Genomic DNA, 27,024 nt, shown 5'->3' on the forward strand with positions numbered 1-27,024 from the left:
GGTTGCCCTCTGCATCTCAGATGAGGCTCCAATCACCAGAGCAAACCAGCCCATGCGACCCCCTGTGTGATATAAGAGCTATATAATCATGACTGGACACCAACGCTGGGCCCCTGCTCTGGAAATTAACTTGCTGTCAGGGGTCAAGTGCCTTGCACTGAATGTCAAAAGGCCACTTAAGGATCAGTGTAAACCCTTTGTCATCTGTGTTTGTTAGCTATGCGCTACAGGACGCATGGTGAGTGGGAATCCATGGTTCCAACTCTTGGAGCTCAAGTTGTAGTAACAACAGCGGCCCACGGGTTTGTTTTGTTTTCAGAACATAACGTATGCTACACATAGTGTATCTCATAAAATCATCACAATAGATGCATATTTGGCCTCATTTTCCTCATTTTGATAAGGACACGGGGACTCAGAGGACACCATGTGCTGGAATCGCACAGCTGGGGAGTGGGGAAGGTGGTGCAGATGCAGGCTGTCCTCTTTACCACGAAGCCACTTTCTTAGTGGCTGGTGTCCGTTAGGTTCCCTGTGGTCACCGGTACCAGACACACCAGTGGCTGACTACAAAAACACAGAAATCTCCTGAAGATTTCTGGAAGAGCTCTCAGACGCCGGCGGAGAGCTGCTCCCTGGGCAAGAGGGAAGCAGGGCAGCTGGGCGTCCCAGCAGTGGGGTCTGTGGCCATTCTCTCCAGTGCACTTGGTGCCAACTCTCCGCGTCGGTGGCTCAAAGTTACAGAACTCCCAGGAAAAAGAAGTCAGACCAGTGCAGTGTGGCCAGGTGTACCTGCTGGGCTCATCAGCTTTGGCCAGCAGGTGAGGGCAGGAGCCCACATGGGATGCTGCGAAGGGGGCAGGGTGAGAAATTCCTAGAGAATCAGGGTTGTTGTGAGCCAGGAACTGCTTCTCTGCTTCCAACAGATCAATGCTCCGATCAGAGAGGTGACCAAGAGGGACCATGAAATCTTCCTCCTTAAAGGGATTCAGAGAACGTGAAAATCTCCCCTGACTCCTAGCCAGCACCTGGGCCCTCCCGAGTTACCCCTGTCTAACCCCATCCATCCTACACCAGGTAGGTTCCCTCAGCCTCCAGTCCCTTCCTCACCTTGACAAGACTCCCTTGTCAGTGCTTTTGCTCAGTCTGTCTCCCCACACTGCCCATCACCTCCTCTCCAGCAACCCAAGTCTCCCCCATCCTTCCGGGCAAGTCCTGCAACCTTCAAGAGGCCTTTCTTGCCCCTGAAGTCTCTCCCCTTCTGCCCCTTCCCCTCCACAGTCTTGCCTCACACCTTACCGCTTTAGCCCCATTCTGCTATTTGCTGAACTTTCAGCCATCCACCTCTGTTTCTCGGTCTTCTCTCTGCCAACAGAAATAAGCTCTTTGAGAGCAGAGACCTTCTTTTCTCAATTTCTTATATTTGCTTTGTATAACCTAGTATAGGCCTGAACATGGGCATAAAGGTAACCACAATAATAACTATACTTATGTAGCCTTTTAAAAGGGCTCTTTTGTGTGTTATCTCTTTGCCCCTCGCAACAACCCCGCCAATTAGGACATGAAGATAATATGCTTCTGACTTTGCCTCGAGGTGTCTGGGGCCTCAGGTGGAGGCTGGTCGGTGCTGACTGTCCCCGAGGTTCACCCGGGGCTGTGGGCCGCAGCACGTGCCCTCTCCGTGTGACCTGAGCTTCCTCACAGCATGGCAGCCTCGGGGTAATTGAAGTTCTTGCATGAGTGTCCAAGAAGAACCAGGCAAAAGCCATGTGGCCTTTTCTGATGTATTGTCTGAAGTCATATATTGTCATGCACTCTCCTGGTGACAAGTGAGTTGCTAAGATTGGCCCAGATTCCGGGGGCAAGGGACATAAACCCCTCCTTCTCAATGACAGGAGTATCAAAGAAATTGCCCAACATATTTAAGAACTGCCACAACTCTCTGTTGGACAGATGGAAAAACTGAGGCTTAGGGAGGTCACGTAGCCTTGCCCAAACTCACTCAGCTGAGTGAAAAACAGCAGCATCACAGGCACTCCCAGCTCCCTGTACAGGGGTCATTATCTTCCCTGGCACCTCCTGGGTGATACGTTGGTGTGTCAGCAGCAGAGACAAGAAGGAGCAAGGAGAGAAGGACGAGGGTCAGCAGTCTCCTGGACCCTTCCTAGTCTGTGTCTTCTCTGCTCCGGGAGTTCTTTGGGCCCCGCTGACTGTCTTGGCCTCTAACCAGTTTGATACATGCCCACTCTCATTGCGTGGTGAAATAACTCTCTTTGATAGCTAGGAAATAAACAAAATGAGGATGTCAGTGCCAGATGTGCATGCTGTGTGTGAATCGGAACACATCTGTCTGTGGCCTATGTCAGGGGCCCAGCTGCACAATCATGCAAAAGGGGCTGGGGCTGGAGCCTGGGCAGGAGACAAAATGCTGGGTGCTGAGCGTTGGGGCTGGAGGCTGGGCCAGGCGTGGGGGATCCGCCTGCCCCATTTTTCAGTGTGATCTGACGCTCACCCCAAGCCTGCATGCCTATTCACCCATCTGCTCAGCACTTGCCGGCAATCAGTTAAGTTTTATTATTGGACTTGTCACCATATTAATGTAGCTATACATTTAAATTGATTGTAATTGTAAGTTTCCTGAAAAACCTTGGGTTTTTTCAAGAATTAATTAACCGCTGCACTTACATTAAAAACAATTATGTAACCACAGACCTGCCTTCCTTGCTCTCTGTGTCAAAAATGGGGGTTTTATGTGATACATAAAATGTGTGGATTAATATTTCACAATTAAGGTCGATTTCCATTCAGAACAATAATTAACTGACTGTCACCTGTAATCTGACAAGGTTCAATTAAGAATTCAATTCTTCATAAACTTTCTAATCTGGACACTCAGAGAACATGTTAATAAAGTTACTGATAAAAAGAACCATTAACAAAATAAATCAAGACCCTTGGCCTGCTAAGCTGAGGTGGCATCTGTTTTCATAGTAAGTCAATGAGGCTAGAGTTTGGGGAGACTATACAAAGACACAGCTGGGTCCTTAAGCAGCAGAGAAAAAAAATACGAGGTGTTCTTCCCGCTGCCCAGAGCCGAAGTCCCTCCCACGACAGCAGAGTTAAGTGTGAGGGCTCTGCATTCTTCATTCTTCCTCTGTGGCTTCTGACCTGGATGACCTTGGGCAACAGGCTTGATCTCTCTGTCTCTGTTTTCTCCTTTGTTAAATGGAAATACATTGTATCCACCTCACATTGCTGCTGGAATGGTACAGGAACTCACGTATGGAAGGTGCTGAGCACTCTGGCTGGCATTAGTCAGGACTCCATAAAGAGAGGTAACTGGTGTCATGTGTGTTGAGCCCAGGAGGGGAGGCTCAAAGCGGGAGAAGGGCACTCTCTTTGTATGAAAGTCTGGGCAAGCCCTTCTCCTCTCTGGCCCCCCAGCCCCTTCTAGGAGTGAAGCTCCCTGGGCCCTCTCCAGCTGTAAAGGAGTAAGGTGTCAGCTCCCCTCCCCCTCACTCCCTTATATGTGCTGGGAGCTCACCCAAGAACTCACGCCAACCAAGTTCAGGGATGGAGGCTTCTGAAAGCCTAGGATCTCATCCATTTAACAAGGTCTGCCCAAGGTCACAGCAAAAAAGCAGGTAAATCCCATGGTCCCACAGCCACCTTTGTGACGAGGCTCTGCCTTCCCTCCCCACCTGGGGAAACCTTCACCGTAATTCCTTGAGATACCCTGTTTTGGACACCCTGAGACCCTCAAAGCTGTTGAACTCCCTAAACAATAGACCCGACTCAGAGACCCCTTTTCAGAGTCACCCAACAATGTTAACTTCCAAATGTATGCAGCTGGCGAGATGGGGGGTCGGTGGGGGTGGGGTACCTAACCCTAGCTTAGGGGCCACCCCCTGTGACCTCCCCCAAGTACTAAATGAACTAGGCCCTTGCCTGCTTCTCCAGCCTTAGTTTCTTTATCAGTAAATGGGAGCTGATCAGGGGCCCTTCAAGGTCCCTCGTGCTCCCCAGTTAAATACAATTTTGTTATTCTTTGTTATCTCTGCCAGAATCTTTTATTTTGTTATCTTTATGAAGTCAAAGACACAACAGAGGTGTTTGACATTCCTTCGGTGGGAAGGAAATATCAATTCCAGTTGGACTGAAGCTTTGCTATGTCTCTGATATGGGGCAGGCTTCTTCCCCGGACCCGCCCACCCCACGTGGCCGCAAGGTCTCTCTGGGAGATGACACCTCACCAAGGTTCAGCACTCAGTGTGGTCCCCTGGGGTAGACCACAGAGTGATGCTCAGGGTCCTGATGAGGAGGCGGGGGGCAGCCTCCCGTTTGAGAGGCTGTCAGGGGAACAGGGACTCACACACACGAGACGGAAAGGGCAGTTCCCCACCCACCCACCACCTTGGTGGGTAATGCCGGACAGAGAGGATGGAGGTACTCTGCCGCCCTGGGTTGGTCTAGTCCAGATCTCTTAGCAGGACACCTGATGGCAGTGCTGTTAAAAAAAAAAAAAAAAGCAACTGTGACTCTGGCCAGTGTGGTCCAGTTGGTTAGGTTTGATTCCCAGTCAGAGCACATGTCTAGGTTGGGGGTTCCGTCCAAGAGAAGCAACCGATCAATGTTTCTCTTTCTCAGTCATTGATGTTTTTATCCCTCTTTCTCTCTCCCTTCCTGCTCCTCTCTCTAAAATCAATAAGTATGTCCTTGGTTGAGGACTAAGAAAAAAAAAGTAAAGTAAAAGCAACAACGGTCAGCTAGTCTTCACCGTCGTAGAGAGCCCCGCTCTGAGCACTCGGCACAGCACGCTCCCTCCTGGGCGCCAGTCCCTTTGCTCTCCTGCCTGACACCAGCAGCTGCCAACACCCTGCAGGACAGCAGCAGCAGCAGTGGTTGGGATTCAAGGGCAGCCCACCCGGAGCCCATCCTCCCCCTGCGTGTCCTCACAAGTCCTCCAAATGCAGCTGTTGCAAAAATTCCCTGGCTCCAAGGAGGCCATAAGGCAGTGAGGAGAGGGATGTCAGGGGAAGTGGAGAGCTGCGGGGAGAAGAGCCTCCAACTGTGAGCCATGGGCCCCAGATGCTTGCTGTCATCCACTCAACAGCTGTTTCCTGCCAGCCAGCCGAGGGCAAGGCATTGTTTCAGGCTCCGGGGATGCAGGTGTTAACAAGACCATTAAGATCCTTGCCCTCGTGGAGCTTCCATTCTAGTGGGCAGAGAGGGACAATAAGAGAAATAAGTAAATAAGGCGTCGAGTATGGAGACAAATAAAACAGGGAGGGTTCTCAGGGGTGAGAGGTGTACAGTTTTAATGGGTGATCAGGGACAGTCTCACTGAGATGGTGACATTGGAGCGGAGACCTGACTCAGGGGAGCTCCCAGTCGACTCAGCGCAGCCTCCCTAGGGCAGCTGGAAAGGCACTGCCTTCTCTGGGTTTCCCTGGGAAATATTCTAATCAGTGGGCGTACCTAACTCAGTAACTTGCAAACATTTTCCCCCAAAAGCAGGCCCCTTTAATCCAACGTGGAATCACCTAGACCCTATAGGTCAGGATTCCAAGATAAAAGATTGCATATACAATTAAACTTGAATTTTAAGTACACAATGAATAACTTTTTAACATAGGTAATATCCTGAATATGGCAGGGGACACACTTATACTTGAAAATATTTGTTTTTTATCTGAAATTCAAATTTAAGTGGCTGTCCTGATTTTTATTGGCTACATCTAGCAAAGCCTGCAGGTCACACAGGAATGGGAGCAGGGGAAGCACTTCCCAGGGCCCTGGGGCTCTGCCACCGAGTGGCCTCTCGAACCTCCGCTTCTCTGTGGCCAGGGCTGGATGTCACCGCAGAGAGATACTGATGGGTCCCCACGGGAATAATGAGTGATCACCACATTCCAGAACAGAGCTGAGCCTGACCTAGATCCTGGGCCGGGAGCTCTTGGACCTCAGAGAGGTTTCAGTGAAATACCCAACAAGAAAGCATCTAGCCCAGGACCTGGCAGTGGTACATATCCAGAAACCCTTTGTTTGGTTTAAGTCTAGTTTTCTGGAAAACTGCTCTGCCTTCTCACCCCGCCCGCCAGGTTTTCAGGAGGACAACTACTGGTCCATTCATCCTAGATGGCCCCTAAGCCCCAGACAGCCAGGGAGAGATAAATGTCACATGTCCCTGAATCTGGGAAAAGGACCCAGGATGGCTTGGGTTCCCTTCCCAGAAGTTTGCTCACTCCTGGGCTGGGGGCTGAGCTCAGTTTAGCCCAGAAGCTCTTTTACCTCATTTGTCCTAGAAGGGCTGGCCTGGGGCTATCCCACCCAGTCGGAGTTTAATTGGAATAAAAGGTGACCTTTTTTAATGAAAAGCAAAAAAATAAAAAAAACACCCCACCTCAAGTCTAGGTAAAGAGCAGAAACAGGCACAGCAGAATATCTGAAAGCTCCTGGCAGGTACTGGAAATAGTTTTAAATACTTGACGTGGAGTAATGCCAACAGCTTCTCCAGGGTCCACAGCTTCACACATGCCGTGAGCAGCTGGGACTTCTTGGCTGGCAAGAAGCACTTGTTTGGGGCAAAGTCAGTAGCCCAGACAGTATGCTCTCAGCGATCTGCCCACGGCTTATCTGAGGTGGGATAACTTCCGTGCGAGGGAGAGGGACACTGGGGACAGATGGAGCGGGGCCAGAGGCCCCGGAGCAGCAGGGCAGGGCTGGCGGAAACCGCACAACACGTGTGTGCCCACTACCTGCGGCTGCACAACTGACACGCAGTGGCTTCAAATAGGAAAATGAAAACAATTCCCTTTCCTTCCTCACGGTTTCTGGGGGTTGACCGGGCTCAGCTGGACAGAGCTCCCTTCGGGTCCCTCGGGCAGGGGCGTTCAGAAGGCAGCAGGCGCTGGAGTCCTCTGCAGCGTTGACTCCCCAGGGCATCCACCCCACTTGGTACAAGTGCCTGGCGCCCAGGCCCAGATGGGAGGAACAGCTGGGGCATGGCGTCCACACATTCTCACCGCGAGGCCAGCTCAGGCGCCTTCGCTCCACGGTGGTCTCGCAGTAGTGGCCTTCTTCCACCGCAGCAAATTTCCTTGGAGCACATGTTTCCAGACTCTACGACAGAGCTGCAAAGCTGCCTTTGACCTAGCCCCACTAGTCAGACAGTGTTACTTCCACTGTGCTGTAATGATGGAAGGAGCTTGCCAAGATCCAGGGCTGCGGAGACTCCACAAGGGTGTGAATTCTGGGAGGCGAGGTTCGTGGGGGAACATTTCGGGAGAACTAGCAGCCACAGCGTCCTTGCTGTGTGGCCGGGACTAGGGTGGGACAACAACAGCTGGGGGTGGGGTAGAGGTTTGTCCTTCAGCCCAGCATCCAGGCAGAGCAGAAGCTGAAGTGACAAGGACAGCTCCTCTGCTTACTGGTATCAAGGATACCCTCTAAACCTCAGAGGGCAGGGCTGTGTGCACAGAGAACCCCAAAGCCTGGACCCCTGTGCTGGCTCTGGCTTTCTCTGGCTGTGTGTCTTTGGGCAAGTCCCCAGGCCTCTCTGGACACTGGTTTCCTCGAGTTAAAGTTGAGGCAATTGGATAAAATCGCTCCAAGTTTCCTCTCGCCTCAGAGTTAAGAAGTATAGCATGTCATGTGAGTTCATTACAGAGCTCACGTCTCTCTCTCTCAAGACGCAAAGAGACAAGAGTCCCAGGTTCATTCTCAGAACAGGCATAAAACTGGGGGTGCCAAGTTACCCATCACAGTCTTCCCACCTTTCTGTAGTAATAAAATCCTTGTGGCTGATTGGTATGTCCCCCTCAGGGAACCCCCCACATCATGTGTGTGCTTGGACGCATGTATTTGTGCATATATATATATATATATATATATATATATATATATATACATGTGTGTGCATGTATGTGTTTGTGAAGGGGTAAATGTCAGGCAAGTGTCCCGCTACATGTTGTTTCTGCGCAAGGAAAGACTGCCAAATGGGTAGTTTATACTGGAAACAGCCAGGAATATCTCACTATTTATATAACGATGTGTTGTATGGCTTTTTAATTTAGCCCTCATTCCAAATGCATGACACGTCCTTTTGACACCTTGAAGAAATGTTTCTCAGATGGCAGGCTGGGCACAGCAGCTCCGGGCTGCAGAAGGAAAACACACAGCCCTGGAAATTAAAAGTGATTTCGGCCCTCTTAGGAAATGCCTCGCTTCAGGCTACTTGATGTGGTCATTTATTAAGTGACTTAATCAGGAGAGTAACGCAATCTCAGAGCAATTAAGTCTTTTTCTGGGCACTCCTGGATCCTCCCAATTACGAGGTGGGGAGGGGGGTAATATGTCCATAATGGGACTATCAGAAGAGCATGGCTTCCTAGGGCTGAGGAATGATTAGCTGCTCAGCTAGGGGAACTCTGTATTGCTGAGAAATGTACTTTAAATCACTGAGTCCGGGGAAACATCCCTTTGAATCCCGGCAGTTTTTAACATTACTTGCCCCGCAGTGCAATGAGTTAAAGGTAGAAAATCAGAGCCCATCAGAGCCTAAAGAATCTCAGGGGTCTGCTGGCCCAAGTTGTCATCTCTCTGCCAAAGAAACAACACGGCGCCCAAGGCTACACACCTTGTCTCTGCAAATCTGGGACCAGGTGCTTAGCTAAACTGCAGGGGAAAGAGATGCTGCAGCTCTGTTGGGTAGTGAGGGCACATGCTGGACTCTCCAGATAACCGGAGGTGGCTCCAGCGATGCGCAGGAATAAATGGACTCAGTATTCCAGGAGAAGCATTCTGTGCGGTGTGAATGGCTAGGTGAAGCTCAGTGGAAGAATTTGTTCAAAATATTTATTGAGGGCCAACTCTGTTCCAGGAACGACGGTAGCAACCAGGACTACAGCAAAGAACACAGTCTCTGGCCGGGTGACGGAGCTTCCAGGCAGAGGTGTGAGAAGGAAGGCAGAGTGGGTGGATCAGTGGGTGGATGGGTAGTTAATGGATGGACGGATGGATAATAAGTGAATAGATGAATGGATGGTTGCTACATTTACAAAGATAGGAGAGCAATAACTCAGGAATAAGTTAGGGCCTAGACTCAGAAATCTGGAGTCCTACCCCTCCCTGCAAAGCTGCAACACAGCCAACATCGATTCTCCTGCTCAAAACAACTTTCCTGGAAGTCCTCCATAGTTGATGCCCTACCTCCCACAGCCGACGCTGCTCCAGTGTTTGCCTTTTACTTCACTCCTGGTTGATGTCATTACATTGCCCCCTCCCCAAAACCCCTCCCCACCTCCCACCCCGGCTACTACAACCCTCATAGCTCCTGCTATCAGGCTGACCCCCTTCCTAGAACGCCCTCCCCTGTGCCCTCTGCCCCTTTGCTCAATCCCTCTCTCTCCATTCAGCAGCCCCTGCTCACTCCAAGCCTCTCCCCCCGGCCTGCCTGCAGCGCAGCTGAAGCTCTCCGGGAAGCTGTGCCATATCGGGTGAGCCAGACTGATCTCTCCCACCCACAGCCAAAGGGTCAGGTCAATGGGGACAGGAACTCTCTTTCCCTTCAGGGCCCCCACCGGCTGGAGCATGATCAACAGAGACTTTAGGAATAACACAGACTCAGGACAAAGCCAATGGAAGAGGACCCCAGATACCCCAGAACAAGGGTCTGGCTCCGGCATTCCCTGGGAAACTCTGAAACCTGGGCATTCCCCCTAGAACCTGCTTCATAGAGCCCAGGTTTCCCACCGCCACAGTGCTTCCTGCAGGCGCCCCCTCAGAATCAGAACTGGGCTGAGACCTACCCCGCTGAGCAGGGATTTGGGAGGGCCCGTTTGGACAGTTTTACAATAAAATCTACTCTTCTGAGCTGTCAGTGACTCAGCATCTTGGATCCCAAATGAAAAAAAAAGTTGTTTTCATCTTGGCATGCGGGAAGCTCTGAGGGTCCAGCTGACTGGGTGAAGCCACCAAGCCCAGCTCAGCACCCAGCTGTGTCCAGTTCAGGCGCCTGAAGCCTGAACTGCTCTGCCAACCCCCTAACCAGCCAGGAATGGGGAAGGAGCACTTCCTGTTGATGGGCGTGGCCACCCCATTTTATAGGTGGGAAAATTGAGGCCTAAACATATCAAAACCTCTTAGGGTTCTGCAGGTTGCTCCTCTTTCTCCCTGATGTCTGGCCAGAGCCAGTTTGAGCAGGTGAAAGATGAGTAATTAATTCTCCTTCAAAACAGGGCGACCCTGTACTAAAGGGAAAAGCTCTAAACGAGCATCAGTTTCACAGGGATTCTTAACCAATTTTTGTATCTTTGGCATCTGGTGAATCCTTCTCCAAGTAATATCTTCTAATGCATAGCATAAAGTATTCGTGATTGCGAAAAATAATGAATTGTGTGGAAATGAAGCTATAAAAATAATTTTCCAAAGTGATATAGTAACACATGCACCTCTTTATTCACATTTTAAATTGCAAGATGTAGCAGTAGGTCTAATAAGCACGATTATTTCGAAGTCCTGATGAGCATCGGTGTTTCACAATGTCTGTATCAGCTCTCATACGTAACAGTATCTGTGGTTTCTGCTGGTAAGGAAGGCAGAGTATCACCCAATACTGCTATGGTTTGTGCCTACATTCTTGAAGGAGATGCCAAATTTCACTTAGAGGTCAGTGAAAATAAAGATGCAATTTTTTTTTTACCATTCAAGTTCATAGACTCTTTGAATCCTGTCCACTGGAATGCTAACTAAGCATTCTCACAACATGACTACTTAATGGTGGGATCTTAGGCAAAGGGCTGACATCCTCCTACCCCCAAACTTAGTGCCCGGCACACTTCCAGACACTTGAGAAAATGTGCGCTGAACAGAGCCAAACACTTCTCAGCCTTCCCACCATAGCAGGGAGTGGAGATAGCACACTAGGCCTGCTCCTAGGGCCAGTTCAGACCAGCTGGTTCCCGAAAGCTCTGGGCTTTTCATAGAGGAGCTTTATTTTCATTGGAATATGTTTGGAAGCAGGGGGAGGTGTTAGATAACAGGCCCTGAGACTGCTGAAGGGAGACCTGTGCGGTGGCAGGAAACGCTCAGGAACAGTTCATCCTTATGAAAATATCCTCCCTCTGACACCCGCCAGCTCGGCAGACAGGGGAGGGGGCAGTCGGAAATGAATCTCCATTCCAAAATGAGCCAGTTTTTTCAGTGAGGTGGTTTCCCTCCTGCCCCGGCCATCGCTGAAATAAAATACCAGTAAGGTGTTGCACTGGCTTGTCCTTGCATCCAGCTCAGCTTGCCCCGGGACGTGCCTGGAGAGAGGGCAGAGGGCCCCGGCCTCGCAGCAGTGCTCGGTCGTGCCGGCATCGATTAACCTGCCTGGCGTCTGGGCAGGTCTTTGTGTCCCCTTTCTTTCTTTCGCTCCTGCCAAAAATCACCGTCTGTGTCTTCAACGTTAACTGCGCATTTGGATTGCTTGGAGTAGCAAGTATAGGATAGCGGTTATATGCCCAGACACTGTGAGCAGACCTTGGTTTATCTCTGTCCTCTGCCACTTCACTGATTTATTGATAACCTCAATAAAATAAACTTGTGCCCCACAGGTTCCCACTTACCCTCTGTATAATGGGCCTAAGACTAGTACCCACCTCACAGAGTCGTCAGGGGAGTCGGTGAAATCCTGCTTCTGAAGCCCCTTGCTCAGTGTCTGCACATTGTAAGCAATCAATAAAAACTAGCTATTATTTATAAATTAACAAAAGCCTTTTTTTTTTTAACTCCTGCTGGTACAAGGATCAGTGCTGGGTGCTGGGCCACTTTCATGTTCCAGGACAGGCAAGGGCTGCAAGGGATAAGTTTTTCAGTCCAGTTAATTTTGAACAGCTATAGGAAAGAATAAATATTTGGTGTCTGAGGAAATTGACTATATTGACTAAAGGGTAGAAGTGGTCCCTGCCCCTGATGGGGAGAGAGACCCCTGGTACTGTGGGATGGGGCAGGTGAGTGCAAAGATTCTTCCATCCACTCTTTTGCTTGTCAGGTGACAGCCTGTCTTTGGCCCCATTGGTGCTAGAGACTCCCAGAGAGCACATGGCCTCCAGCACCCGGCTGCGCCTCCACAGCCCTCCCAGCCTGCACCTGTGTACACCACAGACCCAGGGATGAGCTCGGGCTTGGGGGCCGGATCTGCGAACCCCTGTCATTGAATGCCTTTTGTTCGTATGTGCCTATGAGCGTTTTCTTGGGGAGAGGACTTTCCTCACGTTTCCAATGGGTTCTCTGACCCCATAAGAAACACTGCTCTTCAGATTAGCTCCATCCACTGTGCATGGTTCTTGGACTACACGGTGAGCCCTGGACCTTTCTCTGCCACGGGGGCTGCGTTTACCATCCAGGGCCGTCCCCTGATAGGGCCCAAATAAATGTGCAGTGGTGGATTCTGCGTACCTCTACATATTTTGACTTTTCCCAGCAATCTCGCTCTCTCCTTTCTGAGAGCTAGAGGGAAATAAGCGGCGACCACAAACCCTAGGAGCCCTTCTCAGGTGCAGCGAGGTGGGTCGGGGAGGCAGCACTCAGGCCCGCTCTCATCTGGACTCCCGACTTCCGTTGGTCCCACATGGGCCTCTCCCTCTCTCCTCATTCTCCCTCTTGTTCAAGGTCCAGATCAAGGCCACCTTTTCCAAGAAGACTTCCCTGACCACCCAGGCACACAGTATTTCCTCTGGACCTCTGTGCCCCAGTCATGGTGACAGGTTGCAGTGCGTGGATTTACTGTCTTCTGCCGCACCCAGGTTGGTTCTGTTGCCCAACTAGCCTATGAACTACTAGAGGGCATAATGGTGTCTTCCTCCCTGCTCCCCCCGACAGAGCCCAGCAGAGTTGGACACAGAGGAGAAGCACTTTGAACACTCCTTAGACTGATCCTTTAGGAAAATAAGTATCTTTGTTTCACTGACCAGAATAAAATGAGATTCAATTGACTTGCTGGTGGGCATTGTCAGTATTGATGTCGGTGACGATGGACCTTCTAGGAACTTCTCAGATTAAATATGAGCTAGGAAAAAAAAGAGAGTAGAAACTATAGATTCCTCAAGAATGCCCCTATACCCAGCCATGGCCCAGTAGCCACAAAGTTTGACACATTGAACATATAGATATCTCCAGTTGAGAATGCTTGCTCTCCAGGCCATCTTCCAGTAACTCGCCAAAATGAGTAGCACAAAGGGAAAGAGGAGAGGTGCCTATTACATGTTCTCTAGGTTTTCTAGAAAACATGGCATTGTTCCTTTGGCTACTTGCATACGAATCTACAAGAAAGGTGGTATTGTAGGCATCAAGGGGATGGGCCCTGCTCAGAAAGGATGCCCACAGATGCTCCCTGGCAAAACTGGGCGAGTCTACAGGGGCACCCGGCATGCGGTGGGCATTGCTGTAAACAAGCAGGTTAAGGGCAAGTTTCTTGCTAAGAGAATTACTGTACAGATTGAGCACGTTAAGCTTGACTCTAAGAGTCGAGATAGCTTCCTGAAACGTGTGAAGGGGATGATCAGAAAAAGAAGGAAGCCAAAGAGAAAGGTGCCTGGGTTCAGCTGAAGCGTCAGCCTGCTCCGCCCAGAGAAGCGCACCGCGTGAGAACCACTGGGAAGGAGCCTGAGCGGTTGGAACCCGTTCCCTAGGAGTTCAGGGCATAAGTGTGAGAAAAATAAAAGAATTTCTGTACTGATTTAAAAAAGAAGAATGCTTGCTATTCAGAAGGGGAAAAACTCAGTAACTGAAGGTGTTTACATTTTCTAGTTTCAATTTCACCCCTCTTACTACCTAAGTCTCTTTCCCCTCAAAACCCCCAAACTGTGACTAAACTGTCATGGAAGACTGGTTGTGGGGTGACCCAGACGTATATGGTGCATTGAGGGTGAAATGATTCCCGTGACTTCCGGAATTATTTCCTCAAGTGAGTATGAATGGGTGTATCCATAATTTCCTATGAATATCAGTATATATGTGTTTTGTGTGTACACATGTGTATATACACAAATTATTGCTTATATATACAAATTATTTCTATGTATATATGCATACATTCCTATTTGACTGTGTGTTCCTCCACAGGCACTTTGAACAAGGACCCTAAATTAAAGTGTTCCTGAGGCTACAAAACATATTACTTAAAACACCATAAGGCAAAACATTATGGCAGCTTAAGTCCTTCTGTTCCTCTCCAAGCAGGGACCTGGCCTTCCCACATACATTAGCTTATTTTCTCTTCCCAAACACCTGGGAGCAAGGTGTTTGGTACACCAGCTTTTTATTCTCACTAGACTGGGAAACTGATTCCATAAGATTAAATGATTAAGTGGCTTGCCCTTGGTCACACTGTTGCTAAGTGGCAGAGGCAGGATTTAACCCAGATAGCCTGCCTCCAACACCCACACTCTCTGCAAGGCTGCTGAGGATGGCAAGCTGCGGAGACCAAGGTGGCCTTGTATGTACAAGTCCTGTCTTTCCAACTGCTCCTGCATCTCCTCCGCTCACCTATCTGAGCATTTCCCACAGTGCCTAGCCCAGGCCTGAACACACAATAGAAGCTCAACAATATCTGTCACCTGGAAACTAAATCAGCCTTTTGACGCTCAAGTCAGGTGCTTTCTGAAATAACACTAATTATATGCAATTATGTAAACACACTATCCCATCACAGTCTGATGACAAAAATAGCTATAATTATTGGACACCTATCGTGGACCAGATGTTTCATAAACTTTATCTCCAATGCAACTGTATTTAATTCAATAGGCAACTGCTGAACGTTTATTGTGTGCAAAGCACTAGGTTATTGTCCTCAGTTTACAAGTGAGCAAAATAAGGCTCCAATGTTGAGTGACTTACTAGAGTGGTGGATCTGGACCGAGGACCAAGGCCTATTTGCTGCCAAAAACCACATCCTCTGCTCTGCCCACCCAACCTTCCCCATAGGTGCACACTTACTAACAGTGCAACTATACTAGAATGATTAGAACAAAGATGGTAATTGCCCGAGGGCCAGCCACACCTGTTATCACAAGCCAGAATGCCACAGTACTACCAGAGGACATTTATTTGAGGCTGAAAGTGACCTGGCCCCTCTGCAGCAGCCTCAGGCCCATGTTCCCTGAGCGGCGTGCCCTCCCCAGCAGTGCTGTATCTTGTTTCTACCTACTTGATTAAAGTGTTCTCACAGCACTGTACATAAATTAATTAGCACACATTCTTCTGTAAGAAACAGCCCCTGGACTTTAGCCTTAATTCTCAGAGACAACAAAATAAAGCACTGGATTTCCGAGTTAAGAACAATCCTGGCTGTTTCCAGGTTTCCTTTAAAAAGGCAGAACTTGGTGGAAAAACCTCTATGTGGCTGCCTTCAAATGGCTGGGCAGGAGTGCCCTCTTGCCCAGGCGCGACCCAAATGCAGAGAGCCAAGAGCGGTCACCAGCCAAGGGGAAGGGGTGTCACTGATGAGTGGGGCCGACGCATTGTAATTAATGGTAATAAAAATAGATACTGCAGGAGAGAGAAGTGCCAAGCCAGGAATCCCTACTCCCAGATAGAATTTCTCACAGGTAATGGAAAAAAAAGGGGAAAAAAAGTCACTTCTTATAGGAAATCTGATCTACACGTTGTCTACAGAGAATTTTTGTAAAATAGCTAAGGCAATGCAACTCAAAACAGCAACCCCACAAAAAATTAGAATAACTCTGCTTAGAAAGGTTTATTTCCTGCAACACGAGGAACTCGGCAGTGCTGTAGGCAGTTAGACCTGGAATTTCTGAGAGCAGTGCATTCACAGTGTCGTTCCTATGCAGCCCTATGGAGACTCTACTTCTGGTTGGAGGAAGCCATCACAGCTTTCTGAGACTTCCCCCACAAAGAAGAGGAGGGCGAAAAGGGGACTGGGAGGGAAGAACAGGAGGTATGAGGAGGAAGAGGGCCATTCTCCTGTGGGCCTGGTACTTCCCAGTTGTTGCTGTCAGTCAAGTCACTCTGGTCATTCAGACATTTCCAAGGCACCCAGTGTGTGCGAGGCAGATCCAGACTCTCCAGAGAGCAGGTGCGAAAGTGAAAAGCCGGTGTCTGTCCTCCAACGGTGGGAGGATCAGACCTCGGCAACCTAATGGCCTCCAGGCTCCATGGATGCGCCCCAGTTCTGGTGCCCCCTCTGCCAGTGCACGCGGCCGGTTAGTGCAGGGAGAGGGGTGAGGAGGAGGGAACCCGCGGGCCTGCCACCCCCACCTCCACCCCTTCCCTCCTTCGCAGGAGCCCTGGGGTGGCGGGCAGTGAACCGACCCACCGATCCGGACTCTGGGACCTACCGCGTGGGGGCGCTCGCGGGCAGCGGCAGGCGGAGGCAGGTCCGGAACGCACAGGCCCTCTACCGTCCCGCGGAAAAAAGCCGGCTGCGGACTTTCTGGAAGGCGGCAGCGGCGGTGGTGGGGTGTGCTCCAGTGAACTCACACCGACAGAATGTGGCTTCTCGAACCCAGAGCGGAGCGCCTGGCCCTTCGCCCGGATGCCCGGCCCCCCGCGCCCGCGCCCCTGTCCCACCCGGGGCGAAGGGGCCCAGGCTTCCCATGCCCGCCCGGCAGGGGGTGCGGCCCCGAGAGGGAAGGACTCCAGGGCTGCGCGGTGACCGCGCGGGGACGGAAGGCCACCAGCCCGGACGAGCGTCGCAGGAAGGCGGCAGCGCCTTGGGCGTGGGTACACGCCTGGAGCCCCGTTCGGTCCTTGCGCCGCCTCCACGCGGGACCCGGGCCCTAGTTCTCGCTCTTTTCGTTTGAACAAGAGCCCCGGTGAGCCCGCCGCCTCCAAACCGTTTTCCCGTGAGGACCCTCCAGGTCGTCGCGTGGCTCGGAAGCAAAAGGTCCGAAGGGCGGAGGGAGAGCGTCGGCCACGGGGGACCCTGCTGCTCTGACCCTCGGGGGCTTGTGACCTTGCCAGCCACGTGCGGCGCGGGCGACGCCCCGTTTCAGGAGGGCAGCCACTCGGAGCCCAGTGTCCTGCCACCTAGCCCCGGGCTCCGGGCGCCCACGGACCATTGTCTGAAACGGAGAATTTGCGGGAGTGGAATTCCCGCCCCTTGACCTGTCCCAAACGTTGGGCAACATAGGGTTCGGGAGGTTGCAAATAACTCGCTGTGTCCACCCGTCCGCAACAGAACTGGCCGGTGCAAGGGGGAACAGACAGGCGGAGGCAGTGGGCAGGCGCCTGGAGCCTCGGTACATACCCACCCTACGCTGCTTGCCCGCTTTCAACGAAACGCACCTCGGAGGCCCAAGCGCGAGGCCCGGTGGGAGCAAAAGGCTCCAGGACCGCGGCGAGCCCATGCCTGGCTCCGGGAGGGCGGACGCCGCCACCCCCGGCCTCGCTACCCCCACCCCCACCCCCAGGACAACCCAGAGCGCACAGCCCGGAGTGCGGAACTGCGGGGCGGGGCGGGCCAGAGTCTGCCCAGGGGATTTCTGCAATAGCTGGCAAGGAACTCTTCCTTTTAGATGGTCCCTTGCTCTCCAAAATGGCCCCAACCCAAAGTCAGGGGAAATGTTGGGAGGCCGGTGCGGAAGCTTTCCCCCTTTCTCCAAAAGTTCCTCAAGTGGGCCATGTGCCCACCCAGAGCCAGATAGTGGGGTGCCACCCGTGGGGTCCCTCCAGCCTTGCTCTGGGGAGCTTCCAGCCCGGTTCCAGACACAAAGGCCCCAGACCGTCCCTGACCAAGAGTCAGGGGCAAAGGCAGTGTTCGCACACCCATCCATCCGCCCCTGCTGCCCCCTTCCAGAAAGTCTAGTCCCAGGGCCTTCCAGCACACGTTGGAGGTGAAAGGAGACACTTCACTGAAGCCCAGATTTCCACAGGTTTACAAAAGCTTTTTCCTCCCCAGCCATGGAGCTTCTCCTATTTGTGCTTGATGAAATAGTAAGTGCAGGCCTCTCAAGCATGCCTTAGGGAAAGAAGGAGGAAGAGATTCTGTAGATTGGGGTGGGGTTAAGTCCAAGGCGCCTGGCACCCACAGGCCTCTCCAGCAGCTGCTCCGAGCACTAGAACTAGGGGCTGAGGTTGCCTTAGAGTCAGGCTGGCGTCTATCAAATCCCCACCCAGTCATCTCGCAGGTCCTCTGTCCTATGGCAAAGACTGTCAGGGAGGGGGCTTCACTCACAGCAAAGAAACACTAGCTGAGCTTGTAACCTTTTTAGGTTAGCAGGCACTCAGCTGCTGCTACTGGCAAGAGGTTCTAGCCCAGACCTGCTAGAACCGGTTGGTTTCCTGCAAATATGAGGGGAGGGGAGAACTAGGGCATATGGACACACACCCATACATTGGGCAAATGGAGTCGCAGGTTTCCTGTACTTGTTCTGTAATGACTTCATTCAGCACACACTATATTATCCAAGGTGGTGGGTCCTATGTCTGTTCTCCTGGCAGGTCTGACTCTTGGCACGTAGTGTCCAGGGGTCACAAAGAGGGCAATGCTGGAAGGATGATGAGTCTGAAGCTCCAGAAAAGTTCCAGAAAATCTGCTTTAGCTGAACACAAGCAGGGCCCAGTCCTGGTGGAAGGTCACTTTTGAAACTCCAGGGGTCCAGGGAGGGGCACATTCACGGTGGAAGTTATGGCTGAGGTTGCAAAGACTGCCTGCTTTCTCAAGGTGTGTATTCATGGGCTCACCCCAACCCAGAACCAGCAAGGACCTGGAAGATCACTCAGGCCTCGTCTAATCGGGGCAGGGAATGAGGTGGAACAGATCACAAACTGGCTCGAAGTTCCACGTCAGGGACTGTCTGCCCAGTCCCACTCACCTGTCCCAGATGGGGTGCTCCTCCACAGCCTTGGCCTGACATCTCCAGGGTATAAAATGGCCATGGCCAGAGCTGGAACCAGCCTGCCAGTAGTTAAGCATGTGGCTGAAGTAGAAGTCTTGAAAAGCATAGGTTGCCCCTTCTTGAGGGTCAGAAGATAGGCTCTGACACTCAGTGTGTGCAGGGGGAAGTAAATTCTTCCCTATGTCTCCCAGAATCCTCGAAAGCCAAGCCTGGAGTGACCCCTGTTTAGTGGCAGGTAGAGCTCTGGATAGAATGGCCTGGATGTGGCCCACACACAAACTCTGAAGATGCCGCCTGGATTTCTGCAGGGAGCCGTCCCTGGCTGGTTCAGAATATACTCTGACAGCACTGTGGTCTCAACACACCAGGGTAGGCCCCAGAAGCAAAAGTCTTAGGAACAGTCCCAGGGTTCCATTCTTTCGAGCATGCAAACACCCACCCAACCGCCCCCAAGACTTCTAGAATGCTTGAGCAGGAGGGAAACTCTTGAGGGGAAAAAAGACACTTAGAGGAATAGGAGTCTTGTCATAGACAACAAGCAAAGTCGCAACTTGAACCCAGAGCTCTGGATTCCCATTCCAGTGCTCCTAGCACAAACCTCCCAGAAAGCTTAAAGGGTGGCAATGAAGAAACGTTGCCTAGACACAGGTTCCAGTCTTAAACTGCGGTCAGAGCCGGGGCTTTGTGTTGGCTTGGATTCTGGCTGCAGAAGCCAGATCGGCTCAGGCCTGCAACAACTCATAGCCAAGAGGGAAAACGAAATGGAAAGGACCAGTGCGGGAAGAAACTCAGCCCCTGGCTTTTCAAAAAAGCAGATAACATCAGCAGCCCTTCTCCCAGAGAACCAGTAACACGTGTTTCCACACCGTCCTGACAAAGAAGCAAAACAACAGGGCCCCCTTTTCAAGCCCCTAATTCCTGAGCTCAGCGACCAGGTTCCCGAGCTGGAAGTGGCGGGAGCTGAGGCGCAGATTGGGGTGGGGGTGGGGGGGTCTCCACTCAGTCCCCCGGAACTAGCCACGGGAGGAGCGCCGACCGTCCTAGTCTCCAGGCCCTAGCCTGTCCTTGGGCAGACTGCGGGAGCTACAGACCGGAGTCAACTTCTGTGGAAGCCACACGGAAGTACTGGGCGCGTCTAGAGCCGCGCGACGCGTGGGACCCGTGGGGTTAAGTCTGAGTCCCCGCCCGGCAAGGACAGAGAGCGCCGAGCCGGGGTGGGACCGCCTGCAGAGCAGCCGCTGGGTTAGGAGAGGGGGGGAAAGGCGGGATCCTCCAAGAAGTAGATTCTCAGGCGTCCGCCTACGGTCACTGCCAAATCTTCCCCACTTCTCTCGCCTACTCCCTCCCCTATTCCCTCGAGGACTGCTCTGGTCCGGAGCTCCTAGGATGGGGGTGGGGCGCAGTCAGCAGGAAAAGCCAAATCTTTGAGGGGCGTCGGAGCAACTCCAACTTTCCCATCTCACAGGCCGGCTCCTGGGCAGAATCTACACCCGCAGACAGTGGCCCCAGGAAGGCTGGGGTGACCCGGAGTGCGGCGGGGGCACCCTGCGGAGTCTGCTTACGGCTGCCCAAAGTTTCTTCCCCCTCGAAGCTTCCTCCACCCCTCTCTTCCCTTCCTCCCGGCACCCCCTTAAACAGTCCTCCGCCTTCCCTTCTCTCTTCTTCCCTCCCCGCCCCGGTCCTCCCCTTTTCTTCTCCGCGCGTCTCCACTCCGCCCCCCTCCCGTGTCCGTCCCCTCCCCTGCTCTTTGGGCGTCCGCCCCGTCAATCACCGCCGCCGCGGGCCCCTGCCCGGACTTCTCCGCCTCCTAGGTTCTTGGAGCGCCTCCGGCTCCCGTCTCGGGCCGCCCTCCGCTTCGCGCGGAGCCGGGCGATCTGTCAGCGGAGCCAGCCGGGGGGAGCCTCCAGGCCCGCGGGGGCTCGGGTTACCAGTGACTGACAGCGTCTCCATGGCGAATAATTTGACTCCGACTATTGTCTGGCGCGGGCAGGCCCCGGGTCAGATAACCAGACCAATCAGGGTGCGGGCCGCCGCGCCTCATGCCCGCTTAGAATAATATTATTAAAAAAGCTGCGAGCGAGCTAGACGGGAGGGAGACCGAGTGAGAAGCTAGCGAGGGAGTGGCGGGCGGGCGGGCGGACGCGGAGCATGCCGAGCGGCGCCGCGGGCGGCCCCCGGGCTTGGATGAGGGCGCAGGCGAGGCGCGCAGGCGACGGGGACACGGAGTTGTTCGGGAGCCGCGGCCGGCGCGGGGACGCACTGCAGTGACTCGGACTTCGCCGGGAGCCAGCGCTGGGCCAGGGGGCCCGCCCCTCGGCCCGGACCGCCCGGCGGGGAGGCGCCCATGCCGGACCGCGCAGCCCGGTAAGGGCGCGCGCGGGCGGGGGCGCAGCCGGCATCATGTCCATGCTGCCCACCTTCGGCTTCACGCAGGAGCAAGTGGCGTGCGTGTGCGAGGTACTGCAACAGGGCGGCAACATCGAGCGGCTGGGCCGCTTCCTGTGGTCGCTGCCCGCCTGCGAGCACCTCCACAAGAATGAAAGTGTGCTCAAGGCCAAAGCGGTGGTGGCCTTCCATCGCGGCAACTTCCGCGAGCTCTACAAAATTCTGGAGAGCCACCAGTTCTCGCCGCACAACCACGCCAAGCTGCAGCAACTGTGGCTCAAGGCGCACTACATCGAGGCCGAGAAGCTGCGCGGCCGGCCCTTGGGCGCCGTGGGCAAGTACCGCGTGCGCCGCAAGTTTCCGCTGCCGCGCTCCATCTGGGACGGCGAGGAGACCAGCTACTGCTTCAAGGAAAAGAGTCGCAGCGTGCTGCGCGAGTGGTACGCGCACAACCCCTACCCCTCGCCCCGTGAGAAGCGAGAGCTGGCTGAGGCCACGGGTCTCACCACCACACAGGTCAGCAACTGGTTCAAGAACCGGAGACAGCGCGACCGGGCAGCCGAAGCCAAGGAAAGGTACGAGTAAGTAGAGCTCCAGCGCCTGCTCCCCGTGGGCTCCAGGGAGGAGGTCGCAGGGCATCGGCTTTATCCCCAGGAGAGGCCCAAAGTGGGCCCATAGTCGCAGCCACTGCCCAAGTGGATCCAGGCCTGACCTGGGCGGCGGATGGCGCTCAGGTCTTTGGGGAGAGTTAGAGGGCAGGGATTTGTCTAAAGCGGGCAAAGCTATTGGGGAAGTTGTCGACTAACTGCCTGGTCGCTTATGGACAAAAATAGAGAGGCAGCGAGCTTCTGAGAGAAAGCAAGACAATGCTCCCGGATGGCCTGCAAGCAGGGCACAGCAGGCAGGACCTAATAGTCCTCCGAAGGGCCGAGTGGGTTTGGCCTAGGACTGTTGGGATTGCGGATTTCACGCGGCCTGTGCGAATTTACTAAGCACTTCCCAGAACTTTCTGTCTGCCTTACTCGGTTTTAGGCCAAAGTGTGATTAGGGGTCAGGACTGGGGTTGGAACTTCCCTGGTGTGACCTGGATGTGGAGGGAGGGGCCTGGGCAAGAATTTCCCTTGTCTGGTTTTGGGAGTTGATAGTGAGAATCTTATCCCGCATAGGAAGGACCAAGAGGCAAAAAGCTTGGGGAGGAAGTGTCAGCTCTGGGACAGAAGAAGAGAAGTACATGCCCCCTTTTCAGCCTTGTTGGACCCAGCAGCCCTTCCCTGGCCTGCCAGGCCCTGGACCTCTCTCTCCTCTGGTCTTACCCTCCTTGGTGGGTAGCTGCATGGGTTTGGGGTGAGCTGGGACAGCAGAAAGGCTGTTAGTTGCTTGTCCTCGGGGGAAGCCAAGACTTCTTGAACTAGCCTAACGATTGACTGTGGGCCCTTGTGGCTGCCAGCGCTGTTGCCCCTCAGAAACCCAAATCTGGAGGGGAAATGGGACAGAAACAGCTGTGGGAGCAGAACCCAGCCTGAGGGCAACAGCAAGACAAGACCCCTCCCTGGGTTGGTGGTGGTACGCGATGTGTGCTACCCAGACTTTGCATGATCAGGGTTTGAGGGAGGATTAACAGTGGAACCGGATCTCTGGAGGGAGGGGTAGCTGCTGGTGGACCCTAGCGTCTGAGATCATGAGGGTACAGCATCCACAATGATAAAATCTTAGCTACCAGCCCTGTGGCAAGCCCCCTTCTAAGAAAACAGAAAGAAAAAGCCTCAGGAAGCCAGTGAAGAGAATCTACCCAAGCATTCAAATCTCCAAATCTGTCAGAGCTGTCAGTCAGAGGCAGGGCCGAAGGTGGGTTCACCCTGCTGGGGTCCCCTTTCACCCAGAATGGCACGAGTCCAGACTCCTGAAGAACTTCATTCTCAGGCCAGGCCCCAGGTAGGGTCTGCAGAGTCGCTCGTTTTCTGTGCGATGGGAAGGTCTGGGGCAGGATTAGGAGTCCCCTTCATTCCCCTTTCCCCACTCCCCTATGAGCCCTCCAAGCTCCCAGTTTCCAGTCCCCCAGCTGAAGTTTTCCCTGTGCCGCCAGGGGGAGGGAGTTCTACATCCGCAGGGCCTTGCACCTAAGCCCAGCGAGGAGAGCCCTCACCCGGCCTGCCAGTATGAAGCCAGAGGGAAAGGACTCTTAGCTCCAGGAATCTGCTGGGCAGTCAGATACTTCCCTTAAGCACAGAAATGCAAAAGGAGATGAAGGCATCTGGGATCCCCAACTTTAAGTGGGGCTCTGTGCCTCCTATCTAGGGTCTCTCACTCTCCTGGCCCCGCACCTACCCAGCAAGCCCTGGGGGGAGACGCGAAAAGTGTTCCGAGGAGCCAGACGTCCTCTCTTCCTCCCCATCCTGGCCACGCACGCAACTCCAGGGAGCCCCGCCGCCCTGCCCCTCTGCTCAGGGACAGGAATGTTAGCAAAGCCGGGGGAGAGGGGGCGGTGGTGAAGAATGGGGGGAACCACCTACAGAAAGCAAGAAAGATTTTCATGAGATTGAGAGCGTGAGAAGTGAGAAGATATGATACCGGGAGAAGGGTAAGAAAGAAATCGGTGTTGAGAGATTGAGAACTGGCAGAAAGAATGAGAGCCCCAGACCAGGCCAAAAGAACAGAGTAGAAACCGAACACCCGCAGGCAGCCCGCGGCGGCTCGGGCTCCGAGGAGGACCGCAGGCTCGGGCTCTGGGCGTCGCGCCGCTGAGCAGCCCAGGTCTCCCGACTGACCTGGCTGCTTTGGTCCTGCACTTGCAGGGAGAACAGCGAGAACTCCAACTCCAACAATCCGCTGGCAGCGTCGCTGAACGGCAGCGGCAAGTCGGTGCTAGGCAGCTCGGAGGACGAGAAGACGCCGTCGGGGACCCCGGACCACTCCTCGTCTAGCCCCGCGCTGCTGCTCAGCCCGCCGCCGCCTCCCCCCGGGCTGCCGTCCCTGCACAGCCTGGGCCACCCTCCGGGCCCCAGCGCCGTGCCCGTGCCCGTGCCGGGCGGAGGCGGCGCGGACCCGCTGCAGCACCACCACAGCCTGCAGGACTCCATTCTCAACCCCATGTCAGCCAACCTCGTGGACCTGGGCTCCTAGAGCCCCGCCCGCCTCGGCGCGCTGGCCCGCCGGCTAGGCCCCGGGGACCTGAGAGACCTGTGCCGGGAGGGCCTCCGGCGCCGGTGGCCCCGCCAGGTACTGAAAGACCCGCACGCGATCGAGCAGAACCGCTGGCCCCGGCAGGGCCCATGGCCTTCTGGTGTAGTCTTTGTTGGGGCTTTACTTTCAACAAGTTGCTTTGGAGAGCCTTTGGAGGCCTGGGGCCGGGTCTTGAACCAGGGAAGAGAATAAATTATACACCGGTCTTACACTCTCTCTCCCTACCCTCTCTCCACTTCTGTTCTCTCTTCCCTTCCCTGGCTCTTCCTTTCCCTTCCTCCCTTCTCTCCTTTTTCTCTCCCCTTCTTGACCCTGTCCGTTTCCCTCTATATTTCTGGCTTGTCACCTCTCATTAGATTTCTGTTTATCTGTCTCTCTTTCTGTCCCTCCTCTCTTGGCTGGCCTCGTGTATCCTGGCCCCTGGGTCTATACCCCTCAATATTTGCCCTCCTGCATGGCCTTCTGTCCCTCCCTTTTCTGGGATGGGAAGTGGGAGGAGGAAAAGCAAAAGAAAGACGGGGCCTTTGAACCTCTAGGCCGTCTCCAGAGGCCCTAAGCAGGTGGGGAGGCGGTCATTGGGGCTGCAGGTGTCCGCTTTGCCCTAGTAACTTAAGTGAAAGAGAAGGGCGGCAGCGAACGCCCTGAAGGACCCCCTGCCGCCGGCCGCTGGCTCTGCCTGCGGCTCTGCTCAGCGCTGCCCTCTTCCTCCCGGGACTGCGGCCGCAGTGCTCCCGGCGGACAGCGCCTCCCGAGCCGCGGACTTGCCGTCTCCCTGTTATGCCCTCATGTGAATGTTCTTCGAGAAATATTTCCGCTTTTATTTTATAATAAAATTAGAAATGATAAATATATATATATATATGGACACATACCATGAGGCCCTCGAGCCTTCAGTGAAGCAGTGTCTGATTTCCCTGCAGGGACTCGCCACCCGGTTCTGGGCAACGATGCCCCAGGAGTCCAGAACCCGGAGACCCCTTCCCACATACACAACGTGTCTGAGTCGAAAAGTGGAGCGAAGGGACTGGAAATTCGGGGACCTTCTCCAAAGTCCTTTGTCCCTTTTCTTGTCCCAGCAGCTCCGTGCAGAAGCGGGGAGGGGAAGCCTGCTCCTCTTGGGCACCCCTCTTCGCCCACCAGCCAAGCAGTGCCCGCACCACCTCCTTACCTTGAGGATTCCTGGACGCGGGTGGGGAATGGGAAGCTGTGCGTGGAGCATGGGTACCTGTGTTGGGAGGCACCAAGGCTGGGGAACAAATCTCGCGGTGGAGATTTCCTGAAAGGGCGCACTCGGGGATGATCGCAGTCCCCAAGTCAGGGTGCGACACACTGGGCAGAGTCGCTGGCCCCAAGGGCCGCTGCTCACGCGCTCCTCTGGTCTCGAAGCCCAAGTCCTGTGAGTGTGGCCATGGAGCGAAGGTCTCCACGCTCACAAATCTGTTGTTTTGCAGTGGAGATGAAAGGGTGGGGACGAGAGAAGTCGGAGGAGACTCGGGGAGGCCGGCTGCTCGGGCGCGTGTTCTAAGTGGAAGCAAAACGGTGCTGCGGGGCTTGGCTGGTGAGCCGAGGGGGCACCTCCGCGCGTCCTGCGCCCTAGGTGCCTCTGTGGCTGTAACTTAACCAGCAGCAACACTTCCTCTCAGGGGATTGAGCCCCCCACCCCCCACTCTTATTAAGCGACAAGTCTAGCTGGTCCAGGCGAAGGGGCGGGACTCCTCCAGGAGGAAGTCGAGGCTTTTCAGGTCACGGTCGACTGTCGGTGACGAACACATCCCATCTCCGCGACCAGGGTGTTTGGGACCAAACCTGCCCGTCCGGACTGGACGGGAAGGGAAAGACCGGATGCCGCGTTCTTCCGGCAAGGTGATCCTCCAGCGGGAACTCCTCGGGCCTTTCCTCTCTGGTGCAGCCAGCGCTCACGGAAAACGCTTTCGTCCGAACTTTCTGAGTGTTAAGGGTCCCTTCCCAGTCCAGACTCTCGCAGACACGGCACACTGAGTGAGCTAGCTTGGCGCAGGGACCGTGTCTGGGCTTTCGCTCTGTGCAGGGCCTGGGAGTCAAGAAAATGAATCCTTAGCCGGCCAAGACTGCTCCCCCTGGGGCCTCACCAAGTACCCCCACACCCTGGCACTCCTGGAGGAATTCCAGCCCTGGCAGCTCTCTCAGCCTCTCTCTGGGAGGACAACGCGGGTCCTCCATGGACCTGGTCTGTGTTTACGGGGCCTAAGTGGTCTGACCTCCGACGACTGTCTGCATGAAGTGTCAGCTGCTGCCTGAGGACACAGGGACAGAGGCTCACAGGAAGCCTCCCTGTGTCCCCCAAGGCCAGCGGACAGACCCTGGCTTGCCTCTGGGAAGGGGGAAGCACAGTAGCCCCTGGAGCCCACGTCAACCCGACCTGCCCCCTGCTTCCCAGACACACAGGCAAACAGGCTGTGAGCTGATCCTCACCAGGGCACAGCGCATGCTTTTATAATTCGATTCATTAGGATTGAGAGCTTGTGTGTGTCGGGCACTGTGGATGACACAGAAAGCACTCACCCCCTGACACGTGATGGCCACATAGGGAAACACACAGACTGTCACACATGTTCACACGTACACATACACACAG

At 54.0% G+C, this 27,024-nt stretch overlaps 1 protein-coding gene and 1 pseudogene across 2 annotated transcripts; both read left to right on the forward strand.

Moving 5' to 3' along the window:
* The first annotated feature begins 13,206 nt into the window (after window positions 1-13,206).
* LOC123811957 lies at window positions 13,207-13,688 on the forward strand (annotated as a pseudogene).
* A 7,250-nt stretch (window positions 13,689-20,938) lies between these two features.
* On the forward strand, window positions 20,939-25,218 carry SIX2 (SIX homeobox 2). 2 transcript variants are annotated; one of them, XM_045828148.1, is made up of 2 exons: window positions 20,939-21,811; window positions 24,023-25,218. In XM_045828148.1, the coding sequence occupies exons 1-2, from the start codon at window positions 21,246-21,248 to the stop codon at window positions 24,348-24,350; spliced, it is 894 nt and encodes a 297-aa protein (XP_045684104.1). In that variant the 5' UTR covers window positions 20,939-21,245; the 3' UTR covers window positions 24,351-25,218. The 2 variants fall into 2 exon arrangements, with proteins under 2 accessions (XP_045684104.1, XP_045684105.1); XM_045828149.1 differs by having other exon boundaries at window positions 20,939-21,805.
* The last annotated feature ends 1,806 nt before the right edge of the window (window positions 25,219-27,024 follow it).

The sequence above is a fragment of the Phyllostomus hastatus genome, unplaced genomic scaffold (assembly GCF_019186645.2).
Source record: "Phyllostomus hastatus isolate PE091 unplaced genomic scaffold, TTU_PhHast_1.1 phas_scaffold_78, whole genome shotgun sequence".
Classification (NCBI taxonomy): Eukaryota; Metazoa; Chordata; class Mammalia; order Chiroptera; family Phyllostomidae; genus Phyllostomus; species Phyllostomus hastatus.